Raw genomic sequence first — 13,385 nt, forward strand, 5'->3', positions numbered from 1 at the left:
AGCTTCCCTGTCGCTTTACCTATGTAAGCCTCAGCAATGGTGGGCGCCCCTCCCCCAGCCTCACTGAGGTCTTGTAGTTGGATCTCAGACTGCTGTGCTAGCAATGAGCAAGGCTCCGTGGGTATGGGACCCTCCAAGCCAGGTGCAGGATATGATCTCCTGGTGCGTCATTTGCTAAGACCGTTGGAAAAGCGCAGTATTAGGGTGGGAGTGACCTGATTTTCCAGGTGCCATCTGTCACCACTTCCCTTGGCTAGGAAAGGGAATTCCCTAACCCCTTGTGCTTGCCGGGTGAGGCAATGCCTCTCCTTGCTTTGGCTCATGCTCGGTGGGCTGCACCCACTGTCCTGCACCCACTGTCTGACAAGCCCCAGTGAGATGAACCCAGTACCTCAGATGGAAATGCAGAAGTCACCCATTTTCTGCATTGTTCACGCTGGAAGCTGTAGACTGGAGCTGTTCCTATTTGGCCATTGGAACCGCTAATGGTGTTTTAATAGTGAGAATTACATTTCTCCTTTCTTCCTAAGATCACCTTCTTTTTTTCTTTGAGATGGAGTCTTGCTGTGTCACCCAGGCTGGAGTGCAGTGGCACAATCTTGCTCACCGCAACCTCCGCCTCCCGATTCAAGCCATTCTCCTGCCTCAGCCTCCTGAATAGCTGGGATTATAGGTGACTGCCACCTTGCCCAACTAATTTTTTGTACTTTTAGTAGAGATGGGGTTTCACCACGTTGACCAGATTGGTCTCGAACCCCTGACCTTGCTGATCTGCCTGCCTTGGCCTCCTAAAGTGCTACAAGTACAGGCAGGCGTGAGCCACCAGGCCTGGCCAGATTACTTTCTTTTTATAGTGAATTCAAAACAGTGAACACTGTAGAAAGTCATCGTTTTCAGATAAAGCCAATGAAGTTTTAGAAATTTTCGTTAGAAAACATTCTACATTGACTGCATTTTTGATGTTTGACTTGTGAGTTGTTTGAAAAGTGTTGATATTTATAAAAAGTCCTAGGAAAAGTAAGGCCTGAAGACCTTCCATAGAATGAGATATAGTGGCGTATTTCATGATTAAACTAACAATAATGATGACTAATCTTTACATCCTGCTATTTGCCGTTTTATAGATTTGAAAACTGAAATTCAGAGAAGTTTGATAACTTGCCAAAGTCACCTAACGAGTTGAAAACTAAGATTTCTGAAACTTTGGTACCAAGAGCTTTAGCCATAAAGTAATATTTTATATTTAAAAGTTCTGTTTAAGTGTTTAAAAAGTTAATGGAAATTATATGTTGATCTGTATCACCAAAACAGGTTTGTCATTAATAATAATGTAAATGTAGTTCAGTGACAGTAATAAAAATGGCCACTAGAGGTCAGCACTTAGCTGCTATATGTGGTAAAAAACAATCTCTTTCTAATTAAAAAAATTATTTTTGAGATGGGGTCTCACTATGTTGCCCAGGCCGATCCCAAAATTCTGGACTCAAGCAGTCTCCCTGCATCACCCTCCCAAGTAGCAGGGATTAATTTTACTATTTTTTTAAATCTATTTTTTTCTTTTTTTTTCTCATGTGTTTCTAAACATTGTACTGTAAGAAAATAATACTCTTTTAATGGAATATTTTTTGCCAGATTGCATTCAGGTTTATTATTGCGGTATATTGAAATTTTATTGTAATCAATAGATGAAAATAATCTTAGTAGCTATCTTATGTTAATATGCTGTACCTTTATAAAAAGTGTTTTATTTTGCTGAAGTTTCTTTTGCTTTTCTCTTAGATCAGAGCTATAATATTTTATCAAAAAGGATGAATTTTACTGTTTACTTATCCTGTAAAGATGTCTTAAAAACTATGCTTACCAAACCCAGCTGAGGATGAGAAATAAAACAAAAAAGCGATGTTTATACTTGATGCATTAGGAAAAATATATAACATATTTAGTTGCATGCTCCATGTTTGAATTCACATAGCAAATTACTGGTTTTTAAAAGATGTGTAGAGCGCTGTATTACATGCAGTATTTCCAGCACAATTATGTAGCTGTGTAATGGGCATTTTTTGTTGCTTCTACAAGATCAGGTATTTCTTGAAGGCAGATACCATATCTTACTTAGTTTTAATCCCAGCTCTTACCACAGTACCTCTCTGAGAGTAAGTACTTGGTAAATGTCTGTTGAGAGTCACAAAAGGAGTGAATTCACAGGGAGCATGAGTCCTAATTTTGTTAGTTTGGAGCTTTGGCCCTTGGGGAAATTATTAAACTTACAATCCTAATTTTCACATCTATAAGAGGGGCATAATAAAAATAATCTTATAGGGTTGCCAAGGAATCAGATTAAATAATCTGTATAAAGTTTCTGTCACATCATAAATAATAATGGATGTAGGTATTATCATTCAGTGATGATCACTAATGATTATTACTATTAATAGTTGTAATGGCAGTGGTAATAGAGGTAGAACATGTGGAGCTGTATAACTAGACTGTATCAGCAGCTCCGGGCAGTGTGGGGATTTTCTTTTTTTCACTTTTCTGTTGTGCCAGAATGAGTGCATGAGTGAGATTATGCATTTTGGACTGTGAGGTTAGACTGTGGGCATCTTGAAGCAGCATTTTCTTTCATTTTGTGACTAGAAACCCAAAGCAGACATTGCAAGTCAGTGCAGATCAGACCTACAACATGGAGTTCCCGGGCTTAGTGCATTAGACATTGCTGCTGAGCTTCCTGAGGTATAAAAAAACCATGTACCAAGTTGTTTCTTTTTCCCTCTCATAGCCAAGGATGTGTGTGTATGTGTGTCTGTGTCTGTGTGTGTGTGTGTGTGTGTGTGTGTAGGGAGAGAAATTGATTCAGTGTTCATCAGTGAACATCTGCATCCTTGTCATTGTCTCCCCCAACATTTAAGAGCATCATCTATACTGTTAGTTTCTATTTCTGAATGGTTTGTACATTTTCTTATGTCTTTTATCTGTATGCATCTTATTTCTTCCTCAGCTAGCTTTCTTCCTTAACATGTGTTACCCATATGTCATTATAATCTTTAGGTAGTTGTCTTAATAAATGCTACCTGCAAAGCCTGTGAGAAAGAGTTAAAATGGTAGAGTAAGCACAATTCTGAACTGGAGTTCTACTTCAGCAATACTTCACCTTCACGTTCTGGCTACTCTTCTTTTACATCCTGGCTGAGACCAGAGTTCTGGACTTCACTTTCCCCAGTGCATGCTAACTGTGTCGGTGCAAAAAGTAGGTAACTGTAATTATGAGCCCTCCTCTTGCACCACCCGTTCACTAGCATTTATTATGCACGAGACACTGAGTTAGTTACCATGGGCATAAAAGACTGAGTAAGCTACTCAAGATCTGTTGGGAGTTTATTCTGTTAGTAGGAGAGAAAAAATACACAGAAAAATAAATGTCAGTGCAGAGCAATGTTGAATTTGCAGTCCAAGACCTTTTTATTCAAAGTGTTGTCTGAGGACCAGCATCACCTGGGAGTTGAAAATGCAGAATCTCAGGGCTGCCGAACTGCTGAACCAGAACCTGCATTTTGCCAAGATCCTAGGCGATTTGTTTACGCATTTAAGCATGAAAAACACTGGCAGAAAGGTTTAGAGAATGGAGATATCTCTTCCAGCTGTGGACAAAGTATTTCATGGAGGAGAGAGCCTTGAAGGAGAGAAAGGATTTTGACAGTGGTACTGGTGGCTAGGAGGAGGTTATCCTGGGCAAATGCAGAAAGCAGTGAAGATAGCATTTTGAGTGGTCAGATTTATGAGGGCACAACATTAATGTAGTGTAGCGTAGTGTAGTGAGAACCAAGGGTTTTATAGATTAGACTGCCATTAGGGTTTAGAGTTTTAAAGATAAACGTTGGTTACACAAGGAAAAAAAATTTTTTTTTAAGAGACAGTGTCTCATTCTATTGTGCAAGCTAGAGTGAAGTGGCATGATCATAGCCCAGTGTAGCCTCAAATTCTTGGGCTCAAGTGATCCTCTTGCCTCAGCCTTCTGAGTATCTGGAACTACAGATGTGCACTGTCATGCCTGGTGAATTTTATTTTTTAAAATTAAATACATTATTTTAAGAGACAAGATGTTGCTGTGTTGCTCAGGCTGGTCTCAAACTTATGGCCTCATGTGATCTTCCTGCTTCAGCCTCCCTAGCAGCTGGGACTGCGGGCGTGAGCCACTATGCCCAGATGGAATTTTTTTATGTATGGGAATGACGGATAATCTCAGAGGTGGAAAGGAGCTTCATGGTCCTTTTGTCTCAGTACCCAGTGGGATCAAAGCTGTACTTTAGGAAAGGGAGTCCAATGTGCCTATGTAGGATAGTTTGCTTACTGGACTTGGAGATTAGGAAATAACATGGCAGCAGTGGGAATGAAATGTAAAGAATTGAATTAGAGAGGTTGCAAAGGTAGAATGAAGGGAGACAGTGTTTGGTGCACAGTCTGAAGACCTCGGAGAAGAGAAAATGATGGAAACAAGAGAAAGAGTAGCAGTTTCCTTAGAAGGGACAGTGATATTTGGTTTCTGGACATGTTGTTTGAGATGCTAATGGATCACCTAGAAAGAATTGCCCACCAGTTACTCAGAAATGGGTGTGTGGAACTCATGAATGAAGTTGGGGATGGAAGCCAAATTTGGGACTTCTCTGCACCATGGTCATGCTGGGATTGTGGATAAGATCTCCAAGGCAAGACAGTCTGAGAAGAGAGACACAGACAGAACCTCCAGACTTATTTGAAATACTGATAGGATGCTGTAGGGCACTGCTTCCCTGAGCACTTGGCTTCTTATCTGATGGTGTGAAAATGCACTCTCACGGCAGCTTTCTTCTTTTCTTAACTATAGTGCTATGACCGTCTGTTGAAAGAAATGAAGCATTCCTTACAGACATTAAGGCATCCCTTAATGGCTTAGGAAATAATTTCCCAAATACAGCTAATACCTATGAACACACAGAATAAATATGACAAGTTAGGTATAGTTTTACTGCATCAAACACAGCACTAAAAAAGTTTTTTTCTATTTTGAATTTTTGTACTATGTTTTGCTAAGTTTTCTTCCATTGCTTCTTAGAGGTTTCTTCCATTATTTTATTATGGTAATTTTCAAACAGATAGACAGTTGAAAGACATTTTAGTGAATACCTTTGTATATACCTGTCACCTAGACTCTACCATTAATATTTTACTAAAATTACATTATCACCTACCTCCTCATTTAGTCATTCTATATAAATATTTTTATAAGAATATAGTTGTGATTATAATAAAAATATATGTACTGCTTTTTCAGTAAATATTAGAACAAAAATATTTCCCTGTTATCAATTATTCATAAACATGATTTAAAATGATTTAAAAATATTTCACACAATATATTTCATCATACCAGAGGTAACTTAATGATCCTACATTTTAGAATTTTTTTTGGAGTCTGTTAGGAACATCTTTATGCTAAATTCTTTTCTGTATTTAAAATTTTATTTTTGAAGTCTAGATTTCTGGAAGTAAAAATTCTAGGTAGATCAAAGGATACGAACACTTTTATGACTTTTGATACTTGTTGCCAAACATTTTTCAAAAGCCAAACTTACAAAGTCAAACCAGTGTATCTGAGTGTTTGCTTCAGTATATCCTGGCCATCCTTGACATATCATTACAAACAAGTTTTAATAAATTCGGGAACTTTGGAAGAGTCTGGATAACTTGGCAGGACCCTTGGGCTGGAGCAGAGGTTCCAGCTGCAGCTGAGGAACTCCCTCCTTTGTGAAGTGTTTGCTTCCAGATTGATGGTAAATGAAGAAGGCTGAGTAATGGCTGATGTCTGGGGCGAGATGGAGAGAGAGGTGATGATAATAAAGAGAAGAGATTTAATTTCTCTTATTTCTTCTCCGCCATTCTTATATATGTGTGTATATATATATAGAGAGAGAAATAATCTTAAATTTACAGAAAAGATACAAATACAGTACAAAGACTTTTTTGTCTTGAACTATTTGAGAGTAAGTTACCTTAATGCTGTCCCATTGCCCCCAAATACTTTAGTGTGTGTTTCCTAAAAACAAAGATATTCGCCTATTGAACCATAACATAACCATCCAAACCATGAAACTAACATTGATACATTACTGCCATTTAATATTCATATTCTATTTATGTTTCACCAAGTTCCTTAATATCTGTTATAGCAAAAGAATGTGTTCCAAATCAGATGTTGCATTTACTTATCATGTTGTGTCAATTTGGAATAGTTCTTTGTTCTTTACTAGGTTTTCATGACCTTGATGCTTTTGGAGGGTACAAGCCAGTTATTTTGTAGAATGTTCCTCAACATTGCTTTGTCTAATATTTTTTTCATAAGTACACTCAGGTTACACCTCTTTGGCAGGAACATCACAAATGTGATTCTATATTCTTTTCATTACATCTTATGGGGAAGCAGAGGTTTTTGATTTTTTTTGTTAGGAACTTTCACTTTGATCACTTAAGGTGGTGTTTGTTAGGCTTCTGCACTGTAAAATTATTCTGTTTCATTGATAGGTATTGGTGGGGAGACATTTTAAAACTATGTAAATATACAGTCCTTTATGAATCAGTCAGCTTCTTCATTTTTTCTTTAATCTATCTCTTCAGTCAGTTGTGTATTTTATTATGGATTCATGGCTTCCTGTTTTATTCACTGGAGTTATAATCTGTTACCATCATTATTTATTTTGATGTTTAAATTATCCCTGATTTGGTCAGTGTGAACTCTTGCACTCTGACATCTATGTCCTTTTCACATGTTCCCATCATTTTTTGATACTTTCTTACTTTCTGGTACAAGATATTCTTGGTTCATATTGCACTTTGCCTGCTCCAACCCTGGAATCTACCATTTTCTGAGGAAGTCTTAGTCTTTCTAATGGAGAATGGTACTTAAGAACCAAGATTTCGGTGCTTTGTGTACTCATTGTTGTTGGGGTGTCATGCTTCCAGGACTGAGGAATGTGTATGCATGTGTATGTATGCATTTATGTCTGTATTTTATAACATCTTAATTGGAGATATATATATTTCCAGTGATATCTACAATTCTAATTCCATAGGGTTCATTCTTATTTTCTCCCTTTCCCTATTTATCCTTCTCCAGCAGTGACAAACCTGATTCCTATTGTTCTGTATGTATGTGTGTGTGTATGTATGTATGTGTGTATGTGATCCATCTCCACATGTGTAACCAATCTCTCATCACTGTGGCTGCTATCCCCATGTCCTCCTTACCACATCTGTACTCTCCCACCCCACGCCAGACTGCCTGGCCATATAGGAGCCCTCCTTACCTTACTAGAGGTTTGATCCCTCTACCAGTTCACTGCACCCTCACCCCACTTCTGCTCTGATTCTGGTGCCTTCCTGCAGGCCACATTCCTCCCTTCTTCCTAGCCTGCCTTGTGTTAGGACTGAACTGATGGGAAGACGCATAGCTTTTGTCTCTCCAGTCCCTGTGGCTCATTCAGAGAAGTCATACAAACTAGGATTAGTTCATCCTTAACCTGGAAGGAAAGGAGATGCTGGAGCTTTTCCCTGGGGCTTTGGCATTTCCCTTTCACATGGAGGTTTTTCACCCAAGTCCCCCGTCACATATATACAGTCTCTTTCTGGTTGCTGGTGCTTCTAGGGTGCTGAGTGGAAATCCGCTGAGCCTCCTGGGCTCCCAGGCAGCTGGGGCAAGTCCTAAGTACTCCTGAAGATGCTGGTTCCAAGACATAGAATATGGGACCCAGGCAACTTAGTAGAAAAACTGAACAAGGTCGCCACTTTCATGTTCTATCCCGAACTGGAGAGGGGCTCAGAAAAGGTACCTCGGTTCCACAGGTGGACTTATGTCTTCCTCTGCTTCTCCCCAGCTTGACTGCTCCAGTGCAAACTGTCATCCTTTGTCTTTTTGTCTTTGGGTAGGGAGGACTGGACTCCGTCTCAGCTGGGAGTGGGGGACTGGTGGAGGAGGGAGGGAGAGTAGTGACTAGTAGGAGGTTGGGGAAGGGGTGTTCTTTAAGTTTCCTGCTAGGGTTAGTCACAGCCACAGGGTTTCTTTCAGGGGATATTGTTCTACTCATGGGAATGCCAGAGGTTCCCAACTGATGGGCTCTAAGGTTGGGTAGAGGGCAAGGGTAGCAGCTGCAAACCTGGGTGCAGTGGACAGACTGTTGAAAAGTATCTTTACCACCTTGATGTGTGCGTATGAGAGAGGGTATCTTACTGTTCTAATTTGCATTTAATTTGAAATATACTTATGCATGTTACTTTTAGCAAGTAATTTTCCTGTTGCCATTTTTCTCAGTCCTTTGATGCTATTTCATTAATCGTTAATTTTTAAATATTATTTTTGATAGCGACCACAATGTTTGAAGCTGGAAAGGACAAAGTTAATCCAGATGAATTTGCTGTGGCACTTGACGCAACTCTTGGAGACTTTGCGTTCCCAGACGAATTTGTCTTTGATGTTTGGGGAGTCATTGGTGATGCCAAACGAAGAGGATTATGATGTGGACACTCCATCTCTGAAGAAACGACCCATCGTTCTTTGTTTTTCTTTTTTTAAAAGTCCCGTAAGATCTGTTTTTGGACACCTTTACTAACTGTGGTTTAATTTCATATGTATGGAATATATTCTTTGAAATATAATGTTGGTAATTTTGATTTCTGGGCACTTTTTAATGTTACTGATGTAGTATGCTTAAGAGAAATGACCTAAATAAGGATAAATTGTAATATTCATTCAAAAGGGTTTTAAAAGTAAGTTTTAAGGAGTATTTCTAGATAGATGATTTTCTTCTCCATTAATACCCATGCTTTGTTTTTCACATAAAAATAGTTGATTTCAATAGCTTTGTAGTTTTTTTTTTTTTCTTTTCAAAACCTTAATGTAAACTAGGATTGGAGTATGATTTACCTCATAGCATCTTCATTGTGTTATCCTAGTTTGAACAGGATATGCTCAGGCAATGAAAGGTGAATGATGCCCCTTATTGTTGTAGAAGCATTTTTTTATTATTTTTTTTTAATTTTCTGAGTAAAGGAAGGAAGATTCCTGTGGCATGTTGATTTCTATGGCCAACTTTCTCTTTTTGTAAAACAAAGATTGATTGATTTTCTTGTATGCTTCTTTATACAAGCTCTTAAAACTTGTGGTTGAAATCTGTGCTGTGTCTCTGCATGTGTAAAAGAAGGGTAAAAAAAGAGGTGGGTAGGGTAGAACTACTTGAATTTGATTTTTTTCAGTCCTTAAAACATTATTTCTTTTTTTCACCCATAGCTACTTTTATGTTACTTTTATAAGCACTCCAGGGAAGATTTTATATTTTTTGTAGAGTTTTTGGAAAGATATTTACTCAAAATAACTATGTTTTAGAACTTTTTTTTTTTTTTTTTGGGTTAAACATCAGCACTTGTTAGTTCCTTAAACTTTAGAAGAGAGACTCTCAGAAATAGATTTCCTTCCAGTGGAAAGAAAGGAGGAAGGGAGAATTGAGAAAATATATTAGTCTATTATTTTAGAGTTCTGATGCACTCCTCTAAACCTTACATTGTAGAGAAAATTGAGGGTAGATGACTGTCTTATCACTCTTATTTGACATTTTATAGGTGTAAGAGAAATGGAAATGAATGGTTTCAACAAAGATCATTTAGTACAGCAGAGCATGGTGTGACCAAGCATCTTTGTAAGTGTTAGATGAAAAATGCTGTGTGCTGCCTTGGTAATCAGAAATAATAACCTGTTAGGGATGTATTCTAGGAAATCAGAAGTAGTTCTCTTTTCTTGCTGGGTTGTTGCTTAGATAACTCTTGTTTTCTGGTAAAACTTTAGTTTTACTGCCATCCACTCCTTTGTCAAATGAGTTTAATGCCATAAAGCTGATATTCTTTGTCTGATTAATTTGAAATCTGCACAGAAGCTGTTTTAGTCATTAATGTATAACAAAAGTAGCTTATAGAATATGGATTTTCTTATTGCTGTTGCTCATCATTTGAAAATAAAATCTAGCTCAGGTTGTAACTTGTTGGTACTTGTTTAGTGAGTTCGTTTTGGAGGCTCTGAAATACTTATTAATTCTTAATATTACCTCTCTTGGAAAGACACAAAAAAAGACCTGCTATTTTTAGGCATAAGATGACTTAGGAGGCCCATAGAAACATTCTAGTTTAAACAACAACAACAAAATAAATGTATCAGCACTCCATATTAGATTTGAAATAAGTCATTGTTCATTATTGATGGATGTCAGTTTCTCCTTCCTTTTTGGGCATGCATAAAGACACACTTGGTGCTGATTCCCTGTGATTTATGGAATGTCATTTTCACAATGATCTTTCTAGAATTTGTGTGTAAGGTTGTGATATCCTTGTACAGCTGTAACTATACTTGTCTGTTAGCATTCAGTGGACCATTGTCATTACTGTCATCACATTACCTCGGCTTCAACTGGGCCCAAGTACTCTATATACTACCTGTAATAGGTTTTTCCTTGAAATATCCTTATCTTTCATATCTATAGCTAAACTGATAACAAGGTCAGTTTCTGTATGTCATTTTATTCCCATACCTGAAAATGCATCTATTTGTGAGCTTTCTGCCTTTTTGTAATGCTCAGTGCACAAAAAGGGTCTGTTTTTAGTGCAGTCACATGTAAGTGTGGGATACCCTTCTGCAGCTTCAGTGAGACAAATCACTTTTTAAAAAACATTCCATTTTATTGGCATCACTAGATGTTTTTAGGACCCTTTTCTCTTTTTTGTAGGTTTTTTTTTTTCAATGGAGGATGATTATTTTGTTTGTTCTTGATTTCCTTTTATTGAAACAGCATCTTCCTTCTTGCAATGGCCACTAGGAGCACACAGTGTGTTTCCTTTGATTGTGGCAGAAAATGCAAATGATAATGTTGAGATCGGGGAGGCATTGAACATAGCTGAGCCCTAATCAGGTGTATATACTCTGATTATTACAAATAGGTACATGTTGGGTTTCTGTGATGTTTCAAAAATATAATTATATAATTATGATGTAAACTCTTTAAGAATTCAAACATAAAAGCAATAATCAGGTAACCTCTATTTGGAGCTGCTATATCCAATATTGTGACTGAAAATTAACTAAAGAGAGATAATTTTTCAAATGATATATAATTTGCAGTATTTTCCCTTGTAACTTTAGCAAATACACATATTCCAAGTAAAACTTTATTTAGTCCCATGTTATCTGTTTATTATTGACAGGGTCTCACTCTGTTGCCTAGGCGGGATTGCAGGGGTTTGATCATGGCTCACTGCCGTCTTAACCTCCCCAGGCTCATGTGATCCTCCCACCTCACCCTCTCAAGAGCTGGGTCTATAGACATGCACCACCATGTCCAGCTACTTTTTGTACTTTTGTAGAGATGGAGTTTTGCCATGTTGCCCAGACTGGTTTCAAACTCCTAGGCTCAAGCAGTCTTCCCACCTTGGCCTCCCAAAGGGATTACAAGCATGAGCCACTGCACCCAGCCAGTCCCATGTTATTTATTGCTAGACCTTCATCACTTTGAGAGACTCCCTGGTCTCCTTCAGTTATCATTGCCTGTCTAGCGTAGTAGCAAAATGAATTTCATCAGCGAAACGGAGTTTTCAACATAATGGTTCTTCTAAAAAGAGTACAGTTATCAACCAAAGATGTAAAAGATTGATCATATAATGGCCCTTTTGCTCTGTGAGACATCTAAATATACATATGGATACCAATAGCATTGCCATTACTCTGGTGGAGATACTAGGTTAGAAGGACAGTTAAGTGTTTTACCCAAGCTATTAGTGAATAAAGACATAGGAGATGCTATTCAACTCACAGTTCCAAGTATTAGTGCCCTGTATAAAATGCACGTTTATTATCTTCTTGACACAGATTGAAGGAGATAAAGTAATTACAAGTTCTTACACATGTCATGGTGATAAAATGTTTCTAAAATTGTGAAGTGTACAAAATGGCACAGTCTGTCCCTACTCTATTACCTGAAAACGTAGTTCTAAGAAATGACTCATGGTTATTATCTGCTAGGAGTGTGAAAATTGAATGTGACATCTTTAATTCAAATGGATACAGTCTTCCTAAGACTTAAATATGACCATAGATATTTTTCAAGCAGTAACAAAAAGGAGAAATTTGGAAAAATTTCTTAAAGGTAGTTTTGAGTCAATATTTAATGTTTTGAACTGTTTGTGCCATGCAATAGTATTGACTATATGCAGACAAAACATTCTATTTTTGTGGGAACAAAAGGTTTTTCTTTTTTAATGAAAATCATTACTTAAACTTTAAAAACTTTTTGAGATTGAAATTTGAGGGTCTCAATATATGAAATTGTAAGTTATATTTTGGTACCATTCTAAAATGTATTGTTTACCGTATTTATATTGATAGATGTACAGATTTAGTCATATGTTGATCAAAAAGTGAGTTATTTGTAAAGCTATTATATATACATGTATTTTTAAATTTTTATTTATTTTTATTTTTGTTTTGTTTTATTTTTGAGACGGAGTTTCACTCTTGTTGCCCAGACTGGAGTGCAGTGGTGCATTCTTGGTTCACTGCAACCCCCGCCTCCAGGGTTCAAGCAATTCTCCTGCCTCAGCCTCCCGAGTAGCTGGGATTACAGGCACCTCCCACCATGCCTGACTAGTTAATTATATTTAAAATATGACTCCTTAAAATAAGAAGTTTTTCATGAAAAAAGTGATGACTATTTTCATCATAGAGTTAGGGTTTTAATAATTTTGGACTCTTTCATATTGTTTAAATAAATGATAAGGATAACAAATGTGATTGTTTAGGCCTTTACGGTTTTAACATATCTTTGGTATATTTTTTCTTAACATATTTTATACAAGGTATAATCTCTAAGTTCTATTTAAAATCCCCAAATTATTTGCCTTGATAGAGTAAAAATGCATAGATAACACTGCTATAATACTCTTAATATAAAATAGTCATAAGCTGTTTCTATTATAAGATGGAGGTTTACCCAGGGTGACACTTTATCCTTTGTTCCTTCATTCAACAAGTATTGTGGCAGTAGTTTCCAAACAGTAGTGTAAGTCAATAAGTAGAAGAAATGTCAACCGATAGTTGTTAGGTAGTATGCTTTGGGATTTATTGTCTTCATTGGTACAGTTTGAAAGCTCTATTAGAGCTGTTGGAAATCCTTGCAAATACTATGCTAATTCCATATGTTAAGGGGGGGGCTAGCAATCTGCATTTTGACACATCCTCCAGGTGATCCTAATGGAGGTGAATCCTGGACCTTTACTTTGAAGGCCCTGACCTAGCACTACGGTGAGAAGATAGACATGACTTC

General features: G+C 37.3%; 1 protein-coding gene across 1 annotated transcript in view; it reads left to right on the top strand.

Moving 5' to 3' along the window:
• Positions 1-11,238, top strand: part of GIPC2 (GIPC PDZ domain containing family member 2) — a 99,546-nt gene extending 88,308 nt beyond the window's left edge. Inside the window, exon 6 of the mRNA XM_010380657.2 lies at positions 8,391-11,238. Coding sequence (XP_010378959.2) covers positions 8,391-8,542 — 152 coding nt within the window. The 3' untranslated portion in view covers positions 8,543-11,238. The remainder of the gene's footprint in view (positions 1-8,390) is intronic.
• Positions 11,239-13,385: the final 2,147 nt, after the last annotated feature.

Source organism: Rhinopithecus roxellana, chromosome 12 (genome assembly GCF_007565055.1).
Source record: "Rhinopithecus roxellana isolate Shanxi Qingling chromosome 12, ASM756505v1, whole genome shotgun sequence".
NCBI classification, from domain to species: Eukaryota; Metazoa; Chordata; class Mammalia; order Primates; family Cercopithecidae; genus Rhinopithecus; species Rhinopithecus roxellana.